This window comes from Notechis scutatus, chromosome 2 (genome assembly GCF_049901735.1).
Source record: "Notechis scutatus isolate UNSWTSFEM ecotype Mainland chromosome 2, rNotScu1.2, whole genome shotgun sequence".
Lineage (NCBI taxonomy): Eukaryota > Metazoa > Chordata > Lepidosauria > Squamata > Elapidae > Notechis > Notechis scutatus.
In genome coordinates, this window is record NC_142010.1 from 113,084,150 (window position 1) to 113,106,814 (window position 22,665).

At 42.0% G+C, this 22,665-nt stretch overlaps 1 protein-coding gene across 1 annotated transcript in view; it reads left to right on the plus strand.

The window, feature by feature from the left end:
- The window catches only part of XYLT2 (xylosyltransferase 2), a 43,126-nt gene extending 21,676 nt beyond the window's left edge, over positions 1 to 21,450 (plus strand). The window contains exons 3-11 of the mRNA XM_026667401.2: positions 3,070 to 3,245; positions 6,301 to 6,503; positions 7,275 to 7,355; positions 8,511 to 8,727; positions 10,518 to 10,694; positions 11,982 to 12,244; positions 13,223 to 13,418; positions 15,404 to 15,737; positions 18,914 to 21,450. Of these exons, the coding sequence (XP_026523186.1) occupies positions 3,070 to 3,245; positions 6,301 to 6,503; positions 7,275 to 7,355; positions 8,511 to 8,727; positions 10,518 to 10,694; positions 11,982 to 12,244; positions 13,223 to 13,418; positions 15,404 to 15,737; positions 18,914 to 19,236 (1,970 nt within the window). The 3' untranslated portion in view covers positions 19,237 to 21,450. The remainder of the gene's footprint in view (positions 1 to 3,069; positions 3,246 to 6,300; positions 6,504 to 7,274; positions 7,356 to 8,510; positions 8,728 to 10,517; positions 10,695 to 11,981; positions 12,245 to 13,222; positions 13,419 to 15,403; positions 15,738 to 18,913) is intronic.
- Positions 21,451 to 22,665: the final 1,215 nt, after the last annotated feature.

The window sequence follows — 22,665 nt, forward strand, 5'->3', positions numbered from 1 at the left end:
CTTAGAACCACTGCAGCATCCCCGTGGTCACATGATCAAAATTTGGACACTTGCCAAGTGGCTCATATTTATGATGGTTGCAATGTCCCCGTGGTCATGTGATCACCTTTTGCAACCTTCTGACAAGCAAAGTCAATGGATAAGCCAGATTCACTCAACAGCTGTGTTGGTAATTTTACAACTGTGGTAAAAAGGTTGTAAAATAGGGCAAAACTCACTTAACAACTACCTTGCTTAACAACAGAAATGTTGGGCTCAATTGCAGTCATAAGTCAAGGACTACATGCAGTGGTATGTGAGGAAAAGGCAGTGATGAGATGCTTATGACAGAGTTACACTTTCCCTCTCTCTCATTCTCTCTCTCATTCTCTCTCTCTCTCTCTCTCTCTCTCTCTCTCTCTCTCACACACACACACACACACACACACACTTGCTGCTGCTGTTTCTGCCACCTCATCTAGCATCATTCTGGAAAAAAGGGACAAGCCGATCCTAAGGAATTGCTTGCAGAGGAATTTGAAATTAGGTTGAAGATTTTCCATCTCTATTAGGAACAGTTCAGATGACAGTAATCCCCAAGATGTGTGATCAAAACAAATCAACATGCTTTGTGCAACATGATTTCCTTTTCCCGCTTTTTTCCAGTGAGTGGTAATTGCTGTGAGACATCCTGTTCTCAGACGTCTTGCTGAACTTACGAGTGAACATTCATGTTCCTTAAGCCCCGATATCTGCAGTGAGATAAGGGCCCAACTCCCCAAATTCAATCCTTAAAAATTGAAGGCAGAACTCTCTAAACCTTATATTTGGCAAAAAAAAAAAAAATTGTAGGAAAGTGACAGCCTCTAAACCCCCAAAATTGAATCTGACATCTCTGGACAATCATTCTTGCCTCATCCTGGGTTTTGAATTTCATGAACCCCATACATTTTTGAACCCATGTTTGCAAATATGTGTGGACTATAGTAGCAGCAAGAGTTGAATCTGAAGGGTGAAATATTGGAGCTCTTAAACCCAGAAATTCCTGCCCTGTCTTGGAATAGAATAAGAATAAGAAAAAATAGAATAGAATAGAATAGAATAGAATAGAATAGAATAGAATAGAATAGAATAGAAGTAGGAAAAGAATAGAATAAGAATAAGTATACAATAGAATAGAATTGAATTGAATTCTTTATTGACCAAGTGTGATAGGAAACACAAGGAATTAGTCTGTGGTGCATACACTCATAGTGTATATATGAACAGCAAGTAATAGATCATACAGGTCATATCATTGTCCCTATCAATCATAAGTAACAAACAACATTTGATAGATCATAAGAAACCCATAGGAGGAGTTACTAGGAAAGATGAGAAATGAGACAGTGCTGTGGGAATTAAGCAGAGTGATGGCATGGGCAAAAAGCGATCTTTGTATCTGGTTGTTTTGGCATGCAGTGCTCTATAGCGGTGTCATGAGGGGAGAAGTAGAAGCAAAAGTCTCAACTTCAGCCCTAGCACCATTCCTGTCATTCAAAATGGCTGCCTCACCCTGTTCCCTAAGGTGCAATTGTCCCTTCAGTCCAGCACGCCTCAGAAATGGCCACATGCCGCTTAGCTTCAGGCACTGTTCTCTTTCTGTTGACATGCCTCTCTGGCCTACCCAAGGCTGTTCCAAATCGCACAAGGTCTTAGCTATTGCAGTGGCTCTGAAACCTCTGCACTCTCTGAAACCAGCATCAAAATACACCCAGTTCTCACAAGGTTTTTGGAGGCTCCAGAGTTATGCAAGAACACATCCCTTTCGCACAACTTCTGAAGGGTCCAAAGGTTGCATGAGAGCACATCACATTCTGGCACAGTTTCCGAAAATTGCACAAGAACAGGGCATTCTTTCAAGAGTAGTTACTGTCAGGTGTTGGTGGACGCTGGTGTGTCATCCAAGACATCTTTGCATGTCACTTTTGACACACGATTTATAAGTTCACCTTAGCTGCCCCAGGTGCATGACTGGTACACACAAATGTAAAAAGATGGGAGACACAAGGAATGAAATAAGTTAAATGCATTCGGTGGCTACCTTCTGGTAAATGTCTGACTGAGGAAATCACTCTTCTCCTATGACAGTTGGACCAAAAGTATGAAGAATAATTTAAAAAAACAAACAAAGGAAGAACAAAGGAAATGTAAGCCTCTCTTTTTAACTTTATGCAGTTAAACATTCTGTGGCCAAAGAGATAAAAATACAGAGCTGCTAAAAATAAAGATGGGGATCGCCCATAAAAAGCTGTCACAGCATATATAAAATTGGGAGAGATCCAAGGTGTAAAGGGCTCTGCTGCTCAAAGAGCCCAGAGTATAATAACTGCCTTGCACAGATAGAGTAATCCTCAGAGACAGGACTGTAGTTATCATAGGCAAAAGACTGTAACAAACATACACTTTACAGTAAATCAAAGATCCAATCACAGATTCTTGGCAAAAAAACATTTACCTATACTACCTTCAAGACAAATTGAGTTCCCGAACTGAAGGATTAATCTTTGCTTCCCTGGAGTTCCCCAGTTGGAACATTTAATCAGGGTCTCGGAGCATTCTTTCCATTTAGCTCCTTTCTTCTGGCCTTGCTATGCTCATCCTTTCTCTCTTTTGTTTTCCCCTATTTATTTATTTATTTTTAAAGGGCCTTTTTAACCCAAATAGGGAAGTATTAGAAAGAATGTTTTCTGGACTTTGTGAGCCAAGAGCATGTCACCCTCAGGAAGTTTCTGCTTGGCCACCTGCGGTGATGGGGATATCCTCATACCAGCTAGATAGAGAGGAGTAATGGTGCATTGACAGTATAGCCTTTGCTCACCTCTCCTGGGGTTTCTAGCACAGCACAAGCTTTCCAGCAGCTGCACGTTGGATCAAAATAGGAAGTTGCCATTTGTGCTGTGTTGTTCCTTACTCTGTGTGTGGATCAGAAGAAGTTTGGCTTGAAATCTAAAGGTCACAAGAGGCTCCCCTCTTTTTTTTTTTTTTTCCATTCAGACCATACTGATCCTAGATGTGATTCTTTTTTTTAAAAAAAAAAATCTCTTGCAGGGAAGGTTAGTCCTGTGATCCAATGGGATGAGAGCAAAATGGTCCAGGCCTCGGTGGACAAGCCAGTTCGAATTGCATACATGCTTGTGGTTCACGGGAGAGCCATCCGCCAGCTGAAGCGCCTCATTAAGGCTGTGTATCACCAGCAGCACTTCTTCTACATACATGTGGACAAGGTAAGGCACGTGGCATTTTAAGAGGGGCGTGATGGGCATGAAATGAGCCGTGGTCCACAGATCTCTTGACCGTGCTACCCAGAGCATCTGTCTTTCAGCTTCTATCCTCTGTTGTACTGGCTACGGAGATCTCGTTTCCTGTGTATATGCACTATAGACAAGAAGGAGGAGGTATTTGCTTACCCACATCCTTCCTGCATGTACAGTCAAGATTTTATTATCAATAAATGAATAATTAGATAAACAGAGCTCATGGTTCTACTCTCTTCTGGAAAGACAGACACAAAGTCCCAAGCTATCTGCCACAAGCAGGGTGGGCTGGCCCTGAGAATATCCAGGGGTAGCTGATGTCCATTTTTGTCCCTTAATGTCTTCTTGCAACTAGCCAAAACCAGACTGAATATGTTCATATTACCTGTGTCACTGGATGTCCTATTGCACTGGCAAGAACCTCTGAGGTCCTTACAGACTCCTTTTAAACAAGAAAACCGAATGGACCCTGGTTCCAAAAGGAAAACATTCTTTTATGATGAATGTATCCTGAAGAGTGGACTTCAGTCATTCATTTTTATTTTTATTTATTCAATATTTGATTAAAGCCAGAAGCTAGAGTCTTCATCTTGGATCCCTGAGAGAGTTAGTAAAATTCCTCAATGGTAGTAAGGTACCCGGTAGTCCTTCTGCACACGGATGAAATCAACTTTTATGACCAGTGTTGTGATTTGCCTTCATCCTCACTTTGTTCCCTGTGTTGTCTTGAAACTCCCATAATTCTGTTGCAAAAGTCAATGGAAAAATGCTCACTCAGTGAACAAAATAATTTATCTCTGGGGAGATGGGCATGTTTATTTCAAAGCACCCCAAAGGTTGGGTTTTTTTTTTAACCCTAATCTGTTTTCATGTATATATTGATTGCATTGATTCCCTAGATTTTTTCATCAGTCTTGCTCAGAACACACAAGATTGGACCTCAAGTGGAAATGTAGAGCTCCTTCCTTTTAATGTTATGAAATACAGCCAAGAGGAAATGTTTTTCCCCTCTGTAATTTTCTGCAAATGTCAGGGAATTTAGGGAAGTGGAAGAATTTGTGGTCCTTACAGAAATCCACAAATAATAACTGTCTAGTAAGCTCAGTCAACATTGCTAGACCTCTGAGGAAGAGAATAGAATTGAGGGCTCCTCATACAAGCAACACACGAAGAAGTACATCTGTTTGGTCCACAGGACATCATGTAGTCTCCTTCATAGGAGGGAAAGGATCCCTAGACAGAGAAACCTAAAAGGTGGATGTAGGTGTTCTTCCTGTCATCTAGGTCAATGTTTCTCAACCTCAGCAATCATCATTCTGGCTGGGGAATTCTGGGAGTTGAAGTCCACCCATCTTTAAAATTGTTGAGGTTAAAAATACGGATCTAGAGAGTTGTATGCATGGGTTTCTCTTTTCTGAAGGAAAATCATGGAAGTCTCCACCTGCTCTCTTACTACTACTCTCTGTAATAGTTCGACAATTCAAATGCTGGTTAACCACTTTGGCAAAAACTTCCAAGACACCTTGGGGTGCATGTTGATATAAAAGTTTAAATATACAAGTTTAGAGCAAGACATGCCTTAAAATAACAAGGCCCAGAGTTTTGGATAAATACAGTTTCCTCGTTTGCTTCCTGGTAATCACTGTTTGGTTTGGACACCGGGAAAACCTTTGGGGAAAGTAAGACAAATCCTAAGATTTAATGCATAATCAGTGGGAGTCTTGCGCTTCAGATGGCTTAGAGTACCAGCATTTACCATGCTGTTCAAGTTAATTAGGTTAATTAACCTAATTAATTAGGTTAATTACAGTGGAAGGACTGCAGTACTTGAAAGGGTAGAGCAGAGATGAGGGCAGTGCAGGAAGTAGCTATTTGCATAGTTAGCAGAATAGCACCTTTGAAGCAAAGGATAAATGCAAAGTCTTGTGTCAATGATCAGAAATTCTATCTTGTTCTGGTAGATGTGGGATTTTGTTTTGGAGTTCTTTTTTTATATAAAGTATAGATACTGTCAATGTATTGCTAACTTATTTTTAATGTGAAAGCCAAACATCTGAGGGTCAAACTATTCTCCGAAGCACCTGAGGGCAGGGCAAGAAGCAATGGGTGGAAACTAACCAAGGAGAGAAGCAACCTGGAACTAAGGAGAAATTTCCTGACAAATAGAACAATTAATCAGTGGAACGACTTGCCTCAAGAAGTTGTGGATGCTCCATCACTGGAGGCTTTCAAGAAGAGACCCAACAGCCATTTGTCTGAAATGGGATAGGGCCGTGATGGCGAACCTACGGCATACGTGCCAGAAGTGGCATGCAGAGCCATCTCTCCGGGCCTGTTGCCTGTTGCTCTTTGGGGTTCTGGGCTTCCGGTTTCCGGCATGCGCATGTGTATTGGCCAGCTGGTCTTTGCGCATGCATGCATGCCAGAAACTGGAAGGCCAGCTGGCCAGTGCATGCGCGCGCCAGGGAGCTGCTCTTCCAGTTTCCAGTGCTTCCTTTTTAGTACTCTGTGCCGAAAAGGTTTGCTAACACTGGTATAAGGTTTCCTGCTTGGACAAGGGGTTGGACTTGAAGACCTCTAAGGTCCCTTCCAACTCTGTTATTCTGTATCTTTCAAATGAAAACTGACATGTGAAATTTCTGCCAAAGCCAGCATTTCTATATTTATTTCTATCCATCCATTTGTGGCTTCAATCACTCAGGTAACTCTAGACAACTTACATAAACAGGATTAAAACAACTATCGGAATAAGAAAAAGATAAGAAGCAAAAACTCAAAACTTTGTACATATTATATATCTGGGGAATAATAAGTGCAATGGTTAAAACAATAAAATAAGCTACAATACCAGGGAGGTAAGTCTCTGTGCCACACCCCAGGACTTGCTGGGTGCTTCCTTGCATGTTTGCACGACCGCCACCCGGCTCTTCCTGGGAAAGAAGGGGCCAAAGGGAATGTGGTGATCCTCATGGTATCCTAAGCTCTGGCATTCAATTTCCTCTCCCCGTTCTCATCTCCCCTGCAGCGTTCTATGTACCTGCAACGTGAAGTGATGGATCTGGCCCAGCATTACCCTAACATCTTGGTTACCCCCTGGCGCATGGTCACAATCTGGGGTGGGGCCAGCTTGCTGAAGATGTACCTGCGCAGCATGAAGGACCTGCTGGAGGTGACAGATTGGGCCTGGGACTATTTCATCAATCTGAGTGCCACCGACTACCCCACCAGGTCAGTCTTTCGGAAAAGGAAAAGGTCCAGCAGGCAGCAGAGGGTTCTACTGCCGACCAGGGAACATTGAGATCATAGGAGACAAGCTGGGGTGGTTTGAATGGAAGGAATTGGACTTCTCTTTCTCCCCACCCACCCCAGTTTAATGCAGAAATGCAGGTAGGAAAATAAGGGGGAACTTCAGACTACCAAGAGGCCAAAGCGTATCAGACGTTTTTGTGTTGAGTGGCTTAAGTTAGAACTGAAGAACCTTCTTGGATGAGAAGTCAAAACGTTTTCAAAGAAAAAAAAATCTAGGAAGTCCAATTGCCTTTTGGAAAAGGACCTTTGGGACAATCATGATTTGGAAATTGAGAATCTCCATAGTGGTTTGGTCCTGTTTTTTTTGTTTTTTTTTACCAAAGCCACTAGATAATAACTAGATAACTGTTGTTTGGAAGATAATAGGAGACAAGTAAAATGACTACTAAAAGGAAGGTTGGGAAACATATGGGATGTGGAAATCTGCATAGATGATATTAACATATTCTGCCCTGTTTGCATCCGTTCTCTGCCTGCTTTTCCTCATTTTTTCCCTTCTCTTCTCCCATTCCTCTTTTCCTTTTGCTTTCTTGTCCTCAAGCTCAGCCTTAATCTGACTCTTCTTCGAGTAGGACAGTCCTGCAGAAACTCTTGTTCTGTAGAAGCAACTGAGGATAGGAGCAGCTTACTAGTCTCCTGTCAGTTTTCTGCTTTTTCTAATCCTTCCTTTTGGTTTGCTGCCCCCTGCAGGACCAACGAGGAGCTGGTGACATTCCTATCAAAATATCGGGATAAGAATTTTCTGAAGTCTCATGGACGAGATAATGCTAGGTAATTCAGAGAGCTTTGGCATTGGGGAACAGATTAAAAATGACAAAAAAGCCCACAATCTCAGATGAATTGCTCTTGGACAGAGGGCATTCTTGGTTGTGGTGCCCCAGTTGTAATACCCTGCCTAGATCACCTGGCAACTGCTGTTTTCTCTCTTCAGGCCTTTTATCTCTTCAGACCTAGATGGACTTTCTATTATTCATCATATTATCTTTTGGTTGTCTATTGTTCTTTGAATATTTATGCACATTTGAAATGCATAGAAGCCTTTCCCGCTGCTGTTAGCCTTGTTTTCATTTTATCCTGTGCAGCGACTTTTTATCTTCTATTTAGATTTTTATGACTCTAATTTTTAAATGTTTTTTCTTTTTTAACATATTTTTGTCAGCTAGAGTTTTTTTTTGCTGTTAAGTGCTATCTATAAAAAGAGAGAAGAAATGAATAGTTAAACAAATGGATGGTTAAAAAGATGCCATTGGGTGCAGTCATATCACATTCCTATCGTAGGACAAGTTAATGGAACTTGAATAGGTTCAGTTGTTTTATTCATCTGAAACTGAATATAATTGAAACCTATATCTGAATTCCATTTACAAATAATAGCATTTTTCTTTGCTGTCTTTTTGGGGTTTTTTTTTTATCGAATCGTGACTTCAAAAAGAGCTCCAAACTTCATAATTGTAAAAAAGAAAAACATTCAAAAATGTGGAAAGCTTTGGAGCCATTTTTGATTAAAGGCTCTGATTTATAGGGAGTCTGTTGTTGGGCCAAAAATCATACGTTCACCATGTAATTTCTACTCCCAGTAATTATTTTTAAAAAAAGGTCTCTCAGCATCTTCCAGAACTGGCTTCATTTTGCTCTTTAAATGCTGTCAAAAGAAACTCTTATAACTTGTAGCGTTGGCAGTTTTTGAAGTCTCTAAAGGTTAATCAGACCAAGGTGAAACCTTTGCAAACAATCCAGTTTCCAAAATTTAAACTGAAAGACCTAAAGGCTGTGAGCCGATATGATTATGCTGATTGCCTGGAACTCTCAGGCTATAGAATCCAGAGTTTTCAAAGTGCAGTGTTTTCGAACTCTCATTGTTCGAAACTTAATCCCTAAAATTTCACGTTGCTTCCTAGTGAATCTGAGGCATTCATCTCCACATAGGTTCATCAAGAAGCAAGGCCTAGACAGACTTTTCCATGAATGCGACACACATATGTGGCGACTGGGTGAACGGCAGATCCCAGAGGGTATCGTGGTGGATGGGGGCTCAGACTGGTTTGCCCTAACACGCAGTTTTGTGGAATATGTGGTGTACACCAGCGATCAATTGGTCTCCCAGCTGCAACAGTTCTACACATACACACTTCTCCCAGCAGAGGTAGGTCCATCCATTGTAGAGGCTTCAGAGTGACTCTGGTGAATGGGGTAGTATTTTTGTATGGGATGGAAATGTTGTTCCTAATACAACCAATAACAGGCTGAGTAGCGGGCTGCCCTGTAAATGTTATTATCCCAACTTATGTAAGTAAGGAAATAAATCAGGTTTCTAATAGCATTCCTTCCCGGCTTCTCAAGTCACTATTTCCTAAGTATCACTATGCTTAACTGAAATAAATGCATATTGTTCTGACCCAAACCTTGTTGTTTTAAACTAATTGTCTCTGATAAGAACGAGCCTTGCCAAGGTTGTGCAAAGCTTCCAAGAATATTAGATAAAGTTACTAAGTAATATTTCAAACACAAAGAGTCTCCAAACACCAACCAAGATATTCCGAACGTCCACAAGGCTTGAGTGCAAAAACTTTTTTGCTTCCTGCCAAGAACTCTGGTTTCTCAGCTGGCTTTTATCTCTTAAGGGAGGGGCCATTACCTTGCAGCCTGACTCCCGAGTCGCCTGTGCTGCTGCAGCTGCTCTTTCCTTCGAGCAGCCCTGCGCGCATGCGCACTGGGCACAGGCTCCTCGGGGACCTCTTCATCACTGCTGCCAGGCTCCACAATCTCCAAAGGCAGCATTCCACTCCCTGATGATCCTGGCCCCATCGCTGCATCACACGCAGGCCCCTCATCCGAGAACTCACTCTCTGAGACCTCAGCCGTCTGCACCTGCTGCCGGCAAACCACAACACATATACTCCTGCTGCCTCTATTTGCTTTCTTAATTATTCTTTATTGTACCTCTCTTTGGGGTGGGACCTAGCCTCTCATATTTTGCAAACTCTGATGCTACTTAAGTAATAATCCTTTCTAGGAAAGAATGTATTGCATAGCTAAAAGAAACGGGGACAGCCTGGTATGAAAAACAGAACCAAATATTGCACCCTCGCAAGTAATTTTGGGCTCTGACAGTAATTTGGCATTGATGGAGGTTTAAACAGATCTACTTCTCGTCCAGATGTGCTAAGATATAACAAGTACTGCTGAACGAGGATCTCTCTAACTACAGTAGTTCAATATTTCTTTGCACCTGCTTTGCACGGGTGCCAGTGCTGAATGCTGTAGGGGAAAAGATGTCCATGTTGCGACTGCTCCCATGTCGATACCGTGATGGAGTTAATAATAATTCCGAAGAGGTGTTTGGAGGATGGAAAGCAGATTTGGTTTTTTTTTAAAGATGTTGACTTTCATACAATTGAGAAAATAAGTTGGGTTTTTAACAGTCTTGCTTCTCACTTGACTTTTCTAATGGGGGAAGAATCTATCCATGGCTTCCTACACCAGACTTTATAACTGCAGAAGGTGAGGCAGGAGATCCAGGTTGATCCTTCTTTGAGATTGCTGATAATATCATTGTCCTGTTATTCCGGCCACTCTTCTTGACAGCTTTCAACCTCATGCAAAGTGAATACAGTAAAAAGTCCAGGCAAACATCTGCTAACTGATTCAGATATCAGGCTAGGCAGCAGCTTGCTGGCTCGCTGGCTGACTGGCTGGTTCATTTGTTTCAAGAAAATAATAATAATTCGATTGCCTCTATTTGAGGTTCCTTCTGCAGCACGTGGCTTTTCTTCCAGAGTGAGGAAGCGTTTCTCAGAATGCGAAGTCCTCTTGGATATGCCCTTTAAATAAAGTTCCAAGTTTAGAACCACTGTCTAGTGGGCATGTGGGTTGTGGTAATTTCTGCCTAGGTGGAGCTGTATTTCTCACAATGCTTCTCCTCCCCTCCTACAGTCCTTTTTCCACACTGTCTTGGAGAACAGCCATGCCTGTGACACCTTGGTAGACAACAACCTCCGGGTGACAAACTGGAACCGCAAGCTGGGCTGCAAGTGCCAATATAAGCACATAGTTGATTGGTGCGGATGTTCCCCAAATGACTTCAAACCACAGGACTTCTTGAGACTGCAGGTACTCCAGACATTTCCATTTTGGGCATAATGTAACTTTATTTCTGCTCTCAGGAAGTGATTCGTCCTTCTTTGTTTCATTTGCACCACAGTAGCTCAATGCAGGCAAAATAGCGTAACAAACAAACAAGAATATGCCCTTAAGTCAAACTCAACTCCTGTAGACTTTTATCAATTCATCCACACAGTTTTCATGGCAGCAGTTTCGAAACCGTTTGCTGTTGCTTCCTTCCGGATTGTTTTTCTAACTTTCCAATCTAGATCACACTCTGGGAATACCTTGATACTCTCCCATCTTCAACATACCAGCCAGCTTCAACTCTACTTCATTTTGATCCTCAGTCAAGGTCAGCCAGGTTGAGTGACCCACCTCCTCTTTGATGAGCAGCGGTAGCTCCTCAGGTCCGCCCCAACTGTAACATGGAATAAGATGTTGCCTTTTAGCCTTTTATTTCATTTTTACATAACTAGCGTTCGGCAGAGAATTCTTTTGCACTGCGAAGAAATCAAGAGATTGTTTTCATTCCTTAAGTCCTCCACTGGTGGTTTTTTCTCCCGCTCTCCTCCTTGAATGCAAATAAACTGCAATAAGTATTAGACAGCGTTTTTAATATTAAACAAAAAATCAAGAACTCGAGAGCATCACTGCAAACCGGCAGGAAGGAAGCTCAAAAGTAATTTTAGAAGGTATTACTTCGCAGAAATAGTGGAAACGTGGAACCGAGTGGGCCAATCATCAATAATGAGTTTAAACATGCGTGAGATAAACACATGCCCATCATTCAACAAAAAATAAAAATTAAAGAATAATTAATTAAAAAGAAAAGAAAAAACAAATTCAAAGGGCAGACTCGATTGGCCACTAGCTCTGTTTCCGCTGGCAATTTTCTGCGTTTCTAAGTTAAGACTAAACAAAATACAAAATAATTATAATAACGTGGATTTCATCCATGTATACTTTTTCTTATCCTGAAGTTTTATATACTGATGATTTATAATTTATAACCATGTCTGTTATTATCAAAGATCTATTGACAAAAAGAAGTTAATCTTCAAAGTGCAATTCATTTTCATATGCAAGTATGTGGGTTTGGGAGCTACAGTTAATTTCCAGAATTTCGCAAGAGATATTTTGGAACGGTTATTATGTTGGAAAGTTTTAGATTCCAAGTGCACACTGCTTTCTGGTAAGTTTAGTGCTACTGATTTAGCACTGAATCATGTTATGAAACTCTTCCCTCTGCTTTTCTCTCTCTGTCCCATTTCCCAAATGCCTTTTTCTTTTCAGCAACTCTCCAGACCTACATTTTTTGCCAGGAAGTTTGAGTCCACCATCAACCAGGAGGTGCTGGAAATCTTGGACACTCATCTCTATGGTAACTACCCACCTAACATGCCAGCCCTCAAGGCCTATTGGGAGAGTGTCTATGACCGTGTGGATGGGCTGAGTGGGTTCAGCGACGTCACCCTGACTGTGTACACATCCTTCTCCAGGCTGGGGCTACAGAAAATGATCTCTGCGCCAACCCAGAAAAAAGAGAGGCCATGCAGGTAGCGCGAGCATGTGACGGAGCTTGGGGTTGCTTTGAGGTGGGAGAGCTTGGTCTGGGTTTCTGGGCCATGGGTCATTTGGCCTAGGGGGACAGGCATGTCCTATCCTGCTTGAGAGTTCACTACCTGATCCTTCAAATCACCCTTCTTGTTTGCTGGAGGAAGGCCAAACCTCATGGGATGTAGGTTTTACAAACTGGCAATCCCAAGTTCTGCTTCTGGACTCTGCATGTGGAGATTGCTGTCATTTGGGATATCGAAGGTGGGATGGTGGACTTACAGGCATAAAGTAACTTCAATTTTTCATTGGCATTGGATGCTTAAAGTAAACAGTAGTCAGAATTTTGAACGAGGATCAGGACAACTCAAATTCAGATTTTCCCTATAGCAATGAAAACTCACTGAATGACTTTGGTCGAGTTATTTACATCTTGCTTGGGATGTGAATAGTTGTGGGGATAACCTTGGAAGAGGAAGGAACCGTGGCAGATACCAACTTTAGCTCATGGGGAAAGACATGATTAAATTGATAAAGCAGTGTTATTCTGATAGGTCTCCTTATCTTGAAATAGTCTTTACATGGTTCATAGATGTAGAAGTGTCTAATTACGTCTTCGATATTAAGAACTGTCATGTCAATTTTGAGAACTGATCTTTTAGACTGGCTAAAAGACTAAGACCTCGGTGAAGAATAAACCTATTGAACTCAGTGGGACTCAGATTTTGTTGTGAGTTTCAAATCTGGAAGTTGGTGGGTTGATTCTCGCCTCTACTGTTTAGGTGGGCCAAAGCGAGCAATTTCTCTGCCTGTCTCAAAGAAATCTGCAATATGAAGGATAAATAATAATGAACTTTTCAGAGCTGTTCCTAATTATGCATATGAAATGCTCTGACCATTTGGAAGTGCTAATCAGGGTTGTTATTGCTATGACTACGGCTATGATTAATATTATTGTAATTGTTATCATATTTCTCTAGGTTTGAGCCACAGGGTTTTCCATCCAGTGTCCACTTGTATTTTTATGATGACCATTTCCAGGGCTACTTGGTGACTCAGGAAGTTCAGAATTCTGCAACTCAACAGGTGGAGTCTCTAGAAATATGGATGATGCCTCGTGGGACTCTCAAATTAGTGGCTAGTGGCAAATCAGCCAACCGTTTGCAGAACCTTGAGGTGAGATTCCTGTTTAGCTATTCTGTTGTTCTCTCCTGGCTTTAATTAATCAAAATGCTCTCTCTGCTTCAATCAATGTATCCTCCTTCCCCCTCTCCTTCCCTCATTTTATCAATATGCAGCTGACATCCAGAAGATGCAGTAATTAATTTAGCTCCTTGAAGGAAACCATGGTAGTCAGCGACTGAGCACGGACTTGGTATTGCTGACCAAGCACTGTCTCAACAACATGTAGCAATTTCACTAGATCTGGATTTCTGTTTTATGAGGAGTCCTTTCTTCAGTATTTCAATTCTGTCTGTTCCTGTGACATCCAGTAGACCAGCAAGTGGAGACAGAGATTAGTCTTTACTCCCTGAGCTGTATGAAGCTTATGAAAAGTATGAGGCAAAGAAAAGATGGCCTCCTCCATTCAAAATACTTGGGCGAGGAAAAAGTTACGTGGTTGAGAATGTGATCTGTGAAGAAAAGCCCAAAAGCAAGACTGTAAGAATAGAAATAGCCTCCTCTGCAACCACAAAACTTCACTTTCTTCATGATTCTGGTTCTGAGGTGTTGTAAAATAATTAATAGGGTGGTATGATGTGTGAGGGGGTGCAGTGGTTTACTGATTAAAGACACTGAGCTTGTCTGCTGGAAAGCTGACAGCCTGGGTTCGAGACCCAAGTGCTGCACGATGAGGGGAGCTCCTGTTTCTTGCCTCAGCTCCTGCCCAGCTAGCAGTTTGAAGTGTACAAATGTGAGGAGATAGCAGTAGCAGCACTTATATACCGCTTCACCGTACTTTACGCCCTCTCTAAGCGGTTTACAGAGTCAGCCTTTTGCCCCCATCAATTTGGGTCCTCGTTTTACCCACCTTGGAAGGATGGAAGGCTGAGTCAACCTTGAGCCTGGTGGGATTCGATCTGCCAAATTGCAGGAAGCCGGCAGGCAGCAGAAGTAGCCTGCAGTACTGCACTCTAACCATTACGCCACCAAGGTTCTTATAAGATAAATACTTCATTGGGAAGGTAACACTATTCCATGTGCCTCAGCGTGTAGTCATGCTGGCCACATGACCCCAGAAATGTCTTCAGACAACGTTGGCACCCTCGGCAAAGATAGGGAGATGAGCACTGGCCCCTAAAGTCAGATACAAGTAGAAAGGGGGCACTTTTAACTTTATGATGTGTGAATCTTTCTGTCCAGATGGATCATCTTAAAAAGGATGGAGTCAACCCAGATTGAATTTCCTTTATTATCCTTTATATCCTCCTGCCCATGTGGAATATTTCCAGAGAGATATGAACCCTCTTTTGGATCGCTGAATGAAGAAAGTCTTTGACAAGGCAGATTCTAAATCTTTTTCTGCAGGGACATGCCGATAGAAGAAAGGATTTTTTTTTCCTAACAGAATTTGGAATAGAAATGAATATGGCAATGTAGTCCACCTTTGTGTATGAATACAAGTAGTCCTCAACTTACAACTGTTTGTTTAGTTGCCATTCAGAGTTACAAAAGCACTTTAAAAAAAGTGACTTATGAAGGTTTTTCATACTTAAACGACTGTTGCAGCATTTCCACGGTCATATGATCAAAATTCAGACACTTGGCAACTGACTCATAGTTATGATGGTTGCAGCATCCCGGGGTCATGTAATCAATCACTTTTTGGAACCTTCTAACAAGTGAAGTCAACGGGGAAGCCAAATTCACTTAACAATTGTTTTATATTAACTGCAGTGACTCACTTAGCAACCGTGGCAAGAAAGGTTGTAAAATGGGGCAAAACTCACTTAACAAGTGTCTGGCTTAGCAACAGAAATCTTGGGCTCAGTTGTGGTCGTATGTCAAGGACTACCCTGTATTTTTCCCAAGTGCTCACTTGATGAAACGTTATAAATGTTCTAAATGTTTCTTGCCTATTGAAGAACATGTTTCCCATGCTGTGGGTGGGTGGGTGTTCTTCCCCATTGCAAATGCCTCTTTTCTGTCCCCTCTTACAGGTAGGTACCGAGTGGGACCCCAAAGAGAGGATCTTCCGCAATTTTGGTGGCCTGATCGGGCCTTTCGACGAACCAGTGGCTATGCAGAAATGGGCCCGGGGACCCAACCTCACGGCCACCATAGTTTGGATTGACCCCACCTATATCATTGCCACGTCCTATGATATCACGGTAGACGCAGATGCAGAGTACACACAGTACAAACCACCTCTCAGTCGGCCTCTCCGTCCAGGGGCTTGGACCATCCGCCTTTTCCATTTCTGGGAGCCCTTGGGGGAGAGCCAGTTCCTAGTGGTCCCCCAGACCTTCAATCACAAGCAGCCTCTCCGGAAAGGTAAGTGTCCTAAAGTGGGAGTGCCTGGAAATAAATAAGAGGGATCTCTATGTGTGTGATTGTCTATGTGTGTGTGTGTGTGTGTGTGTGTGTGTATTAGAGAGAGACCCCACTTTACTTGTGCACGTGGCTCACTCAACAAGAATCGCCTTGTGGCGAGATGGGCAGCAAACAAATGTAATCAATAAAAAGACGATTAAGGCTTATGAATAATTGAATGCGTTACAAAATTGAACAGAAGTTACCAAAAAAAAGGCAGATGCAATAGTTAAATGTATCAAGGAATAAGTATTCTGCCTGGGGAACAAGCATCTTCCAAAATAAGAAGGCCTTGAACACACAATGCCCCAAGAAGGTACAAATGCTGTGAGACAAAGTTCCATAGTTAATGGGAGGTCAATTAGAAGGCCCTTTTTGTTCCACTAATCACAGTTCCATTATGGGACACAGAGAAGGGTTTCTCCATCAGAGGACACCATATTGGTAAACTCTTATGGAAAAAGGCATTCCCAAAGGCAGCCCATTTCTAGGCTTGCAGTTCTAATGGGCCTCACCAACACTTTGGTGTATTAGGATTCTGAACACTGATCATCAGTTCAAGACTGGTATAACAAGCAAATGGCAGGATTCTGGAGTAATTGCAGTGAACAAAGCTTATTTAGAAGGAAACCCAAGTAGAACAAGTTGCAATAATCCAGTCTTGATATAATTAAGATGTATATCACTATGGCCTTCTCCAACATCATTAAGAGTGGTCATATATGAGCATCCAAGTTGAGCAGAAGCATTGCCGGTTGTAGCTGTCTTCTGAATTTCCACATGGAAGCCATACAGAGTTGCTTTGAAATGAGGTGGGTGGCAAATAAATTAAATAAATAAATTAAATAAAAAGTTGTATCCAGAAGAACCTCCAGATTAGCTACTTGGTTCTTCAATATCCAAGATAGACTGAAATCAGTTTCCTGATTCCATCTGCTTCCTGACTAAGAGCACCTGTCTCTCTTTCTGGGTTAATGCAGAATTTATTAGCCCATATCCAATATCCATTATTGGTACTAATTCAGCACATCAGCAGTTTATTGGTAGTAATGAAGAAGTATGGAGCTGTATGTGTATGTGCATGTATGCATGCATGTATGATGTGTTATTAAGGGCCTTTGATGTATACACATATTACTTTTATGATTTAGTCATTTGTGATTCCTTGAAACATAACTGTAATTTCCATCACTCTTTTGTCTGCAAATGTCCTGTGGTGTTGTCAGGGGTTTGCATTAAATCCCTCTTTCAGGAGGAAGAGAATATTATGTAAATATGACCCCTGTCAGCGCAGCAACAATGCAGACCTAAGCATGGATAGTTGGAACGCTGACTATGTACAGTAACCTCAGAAGTTTAATGGCCTAAATAATATTCCCCAGAATTTGCTTTTGAAGCCACAGCAGCCATGATCTCTTTCCTCTTCTTATGTTAGGGTGCACATCATAGCTTTGAAAATATATGGGGTTTGATTTAGAGGAACATTTAATTCCAGATCAGTACAGAATGCAAATTTTTGTGTTGCCAACCTCCGGCATTTCAAAAATATTGAAAAAAACCATGATTATAAAATTAACCTTTAATGCTTGATTCCAAAATATTTCAGGAACTGTTTCCTGCAAGTAGAATGTGACCAATTCAAATGTACATGTGTGGAGGGAAGGCTTATGGTCCCGTTCCTGCAGACTCCTCCTTATTGGCCCCCACGATTTGGATCCCCTACTTCTGGAGCTATACTTTCTCCCTTCCAACTAATATTTCTCATGCAATGAAGATTGCCTTATTTAATTGGGGGGTTGGCTGGGTGACTTTTATGGTTTTGATTGACTCATTATAGACAGGATACCAAGTGCTTCTTCATATTTATTGTCAGATTTTTTCATTGAAATGAATTGATTCTTGTATTTTTACTACTGTAAATCTCCTGGAATTTATATGCGGTTTTGAAACAGTTACAGAACACTTGGTCATGGCAATTGAAGAGAGGAGGCATCTCAGTTCATTGAGCCATTTGCATTAGCAGGACACTATTTTACATTCCTGGTTTTCTAATGCAGAGATTGCAGAGATTGGGTAACTCATCTGTGATTTTTTTTTGGGGGGGGGGGGGAATATCCTTAGTCCCCAAAAAGTGGTGCAAGTTTAAATTCAGAATGGTGGGTGATGTAGATATGGGTAGAAAGTAAAGAAGATGATCTTCAGAGAGAAAAGCCAAATCTATTATGGGCCATGTCTATTATATTATCAAAGCAACAGGGGGAGGGGTACATGGTTTAAGTTCAAAGCAGGAAGGTATGTGCAAGTGACTCAGGCAGATCTGCCCTTAATTCACACGAGTATAAGGGGAGGAGGGAGATAAGCACAGTCTGACTTTGCAAGATTTTGGTTATTGTAGCCAATATTAGTAAAAGTGAGTTTTAGCTTTCTCATGGAGTTAATTTCTTGTTTGGCCTACTCAGTCTGGTTGATAGTATGCCTCTCCTCCCCAAAATAATGGTGTTAAAGAGGGAAGGGGAGGAACGCTTCTCTCTCTCTCTCTCCCCCTCCAAATTAAACTTAGCAACAGGAGGGATTCAAAACTAATCACTTGAATTGGTTCTAGTAGAATTGTACATGGTCCTTGACTTGCAACCATTCATTCAGTGACGGTTTGAAGGTACTGCAAAAAAAAAAAAAAAGATTTATGGCCATTAATCACCACTGCAGCATCCCCATGGTCACATGATCAAAATGTGGGTGTTCGCCATAGTTATGATGGTTCCAGTTTCCCGGCATCACATGATTACTTTTTTTCAACCTTCAGACAAGCAGAGTCAATGGGAAGCCAAATTAAACTTAGCAACTGTGTTACTAATTTTAACAACTGCAGGATTCATTTAAAAACTGTGGCAAGACAGGTAAATTGGGGCAAAATTCACTAGCGACAGCCTCGCTTAGGGACAGAAATTTTGGGGTCAGCTGTGGTCGTAACCACAGTTAACTGTGGTCCACTGTGGTCGATGCCCACCTGTATGATTACTGTACACTACTTGGGGATGGCATATAAATAAAAATACGTGTAAATAAACACATATATGGGCAGATTTATGGGAGCCCTTTGTCTCGCTCACCTCCTCTCTTTCTGTGTTCTGCCTCAGATGACGGCAAGTGGCTGCATGCTGGGCCTCCCCGGAATGAGTACATGGAGCAGAATTTCCAGGGCCTGGCTGGGATCCTGAACCTTCCCCATTTGGACGAAATGGGGCGAGCTTCCCAGCAGCATGCACAGCTCTTTGGCCATGCTCTAGAGAACTGGACAGACAGCAGCATCAGCAGTTTCTGGTCGGTAGCTGGACTCTGTATGGCGAGCCCTTCCAGCTGCTCGCCCTTGGAGCTTTGTAACAAAACCTCTTGGAGTTCCTTGTCCCCGGACCCCAAATCAGAACTGGGGACCATCAAGCCTGATGGACGGCTGAGGTAGCAGGGGCAGCCGGCAGCGCATTCTTGGGATCCAGGAAGCATCACCTCATGGAGGGGGGAGAGAGATGAGCTCTTCCTCTCCGCAGGGAAAACTCTGTATGACTTCAGCCTGTGAAAATGCACCATTGTCACATGGGACATAACACGAGGACAGAAACCTTTTGTCGTGGCAGGCTTAGTGGTGCAAGATACGGCAGAGCAGAATTCCCCACCGCCATTCTCAGGATTTGCTGGAAAGAAGCGAAGGCAAGGAAGAGGAGCGACATATTTATAAACCGGGCCAACGGAAACGTTCTTGACTGACGGGTTTGACTCTTCACTCCCTGGCTCCAGCGCACCTAGGCCAGCGGGACCTCATCAATCATGGAGTACGCTCTGCGACATCAGGACTCTCTGTTCCCAAATGGTTGCTGGCAAAGCATTCTGGGAAATGACAAGATGGAGTTGAGAAATACAGGAAGCCTGTTTTCCATCTTCTTCTTCCTCCTCCATCCTTTTGGTTCTTTTTTTTTTCCCCTTTCTTTTTTTATAAAAGTGCATGTGTATCTATATATAAGACAAAAGTGCAATATAGACCACAGTCATCTTACCTCTCTCCTTCTTCTGCGTCAGTGTTTCCATTCTCTTCTCCAACCTGTTGTCTTGATGTTTTATAGGGTATTTTTAAAAAAATTGAGTGCCCTCCTAGGCATGCTGGGTGGTTGGATCTTGCTGCTAAGATTGGAAAGTTTTCCTTCTTCTTGGGGGACAAAATGGAAATGATCTCCCCTTTCTAGCCTTACAAGCAAAACAAGAGCTGGGCCTTTCTGGCCAATGTGCCAAGCTCCCCTTTTAATGGAACTGCCAGTGGTGCCAAATCCAATGTACCCACTAATGCCTGTTGTGAGGTATCCCGAGCCTTACTGTCTCAGCTATCCTTCCTCTTCCGGTGTGAATACTGGCTATGGCTACGTATTGGTAGAGCTAGGCTTATGGCCCTGAGTGTTCTTTCTAAAAGGTCTCAAGCTGTCGGAAGCAAAGCATTATATATCTTTTCATTTGCCTCTTTTCAATGGGTTGATGGACACCTGCCATCTCCTTTTCCCTCCCTCGGATTCCCCTAACCTGTTTCCTCTCATCCTTTCCGTGGTTTCTTCTGTGTTGTTTCATCTTTCCGTAATTTTCCGTTAACGTTTAAGCTTGTCAGCTTCAGACAATACTGTGTCCTGCCCACGTCTACATGTCCTCACGCTGTCCTCCACTGGAAAAGCTGCCCCATTAAGAGCTGTAGCTCCTTCAGCCAAAAACAGATTTCCCATCCTCAGAGAGTGATGCTGTTTTGTACTGAATGTTGTCCAATGTCTAAACATATTTCTTAGTCTGATCTGCTCTTTCAGATGCATCCCAGAAAACCGAGTGAATCACCCCCAGTTGAACTGGGGCCAGCAGTGTCTGAGCTTGTCTTTTCCAAATGGTTATTGGAGGGGGGCGGGAAGTATTAAGAAAAGAAATTATTCTTTGGAATATTTTTAATAATGTGTGCCATATCAGAATATACTGAGCAGGGATGGAGAGCTGATGCCTTCCCAAATTGTTGAGCTCCAGCTTTCGTAAGACACTGCTAACATGGCCAGGGGTTAAGAATGATGGAAGCTGTAGCCTGCCATTGAGACAGCAACATGGGGATTTAAATGATTTCATGTAGAGTGGAGTTATTGGTGCCTGTGAAAGGGGATTTTAGAATGGGTCTATCCCCCACTCGCCAGCTGAAGTTCTGAAGCAGCTTCAGAAAGCTTTTTAAAGGACTCTGATCTTGGGTTTTGGTCCAAGTTTTTCAAAGCCTGCAGGTGGTTTAACTTCTGGATCAAAAGCATAGATGACCGGGGTTGTCTGGTTTTAAAAATACCCTTCCGTTTTAAGGTTTGCACTGATGTAAGAAGAAAGAAAGAAAGCAAATGGAAATGCTCGTTGATGAGTTATGGCAGAACACCACCACAATTGGTTGGGATCAGTTCCGCCACCCGTAGCATAGACTGTGAGGCTGGGGAAAGAGTAGTACCTCAACCTGGAAAAGGGACTCGCAAAGCCTCTTCCGTGTACTGTGCTAAGAGGAGTAACTAGGCAGAGCATCGGCTACAACCCTTTCCAAAGAACGAGTGCTGAAAAATGTGGTGTCAGAGCATTATGTAAAGTTGTCTTATATATGCAACACAAATATATCTATATCTCTACAGTGTGAAGAGTTGTGAATTCTTGCAGTTAATTTCTTTGACTCACTCAAGAAATAACAGATTGTGTTTTGCGGGGAGGCTGGGGATCAGTAGCAAAACAACCTGCTGTAATAAGGGTATGAGAAGGCTAACACTGGGAGAACAGGAAAAAGGAGACTGTATTCCAGTGACTAAAAACTGGCTTCCAAAAGATTCTACCACCTTTGCTGGAAGGAAGAATTAATCTAGCACCCGTTGGCTGTTTACCTGCTTAAACTCCAAACACTAGACAGACTTTGTGCCTCTAGAAAGAGGACGGGATGTGTCACTCTTTCCTCCTCTCTCTGTGCATTGTCAATACAGTTCTTTACTAGCTTTATTTAATTAAGAACCTCAAATACAGGATACATTAAATAATCACTGAATGACACTCAGAATATAGTTTTCTTTTAATCTGTGCTGCCAATGACTGATGGTCCATATTTTTGCAGTCCAAATCTAGCAGTCCTAATTTAATCAGCTTTAAATAGGTATTCCACTCCTCTGCAATTTGGTTACTTCCATTATGAATGGACTTTACGTCTCTGAATTTTGAGGAATCACCAAAATAGCTGTGAACTTTGAGAAGCAATGTCCCCATATCTGAAGGATGCTAGGCTGAGGAAGACTGAAATATTAACTTGTTTAGTAAATTATGCTAATTAAGCAAGTCACTCTCAATTTGCATTTTATTTACAAATCTAGATTGTTTTGTAAGATTTAGACAACCTGCTAAGCCATAAATAACATACTGTGGTGAAATAATTCTTCCATGTTGTCTGTTCATCGTATATTCCTAAACGTCTATGGAGATTCTCGGTCATCCAAGTCATGGTTGTCCCAAAGGTGCTTTTTCAAGAGACAACTGGACTTTCTGGTTTTTCTTTGAAGACATTTTACTTCTCATCCAAGAAGCTTCTTCAGTTCTCTTCTTGGATGAGAAGCGAAACGCCTTCAGGGAAAAACCAGAAAGTCCAGTTGCCTCTTGAAAATGCACCTTTGGGACAATCATATATTCCTATTCAAAAATTAATTTTGTCAAAGCAAGATTCTGGAGTCCAAGTTTGATACAATAGCTGCTTTCAAGATTTTGTGCTTTCCCCTTTTTAAAATTTCTAATTCTCATGGTTATGGGCAATATGATTTCATCAGCAATGTGGCTAAATTTGAGCAAAGTTTTAAGTAGTCAAATTCGGATGGAT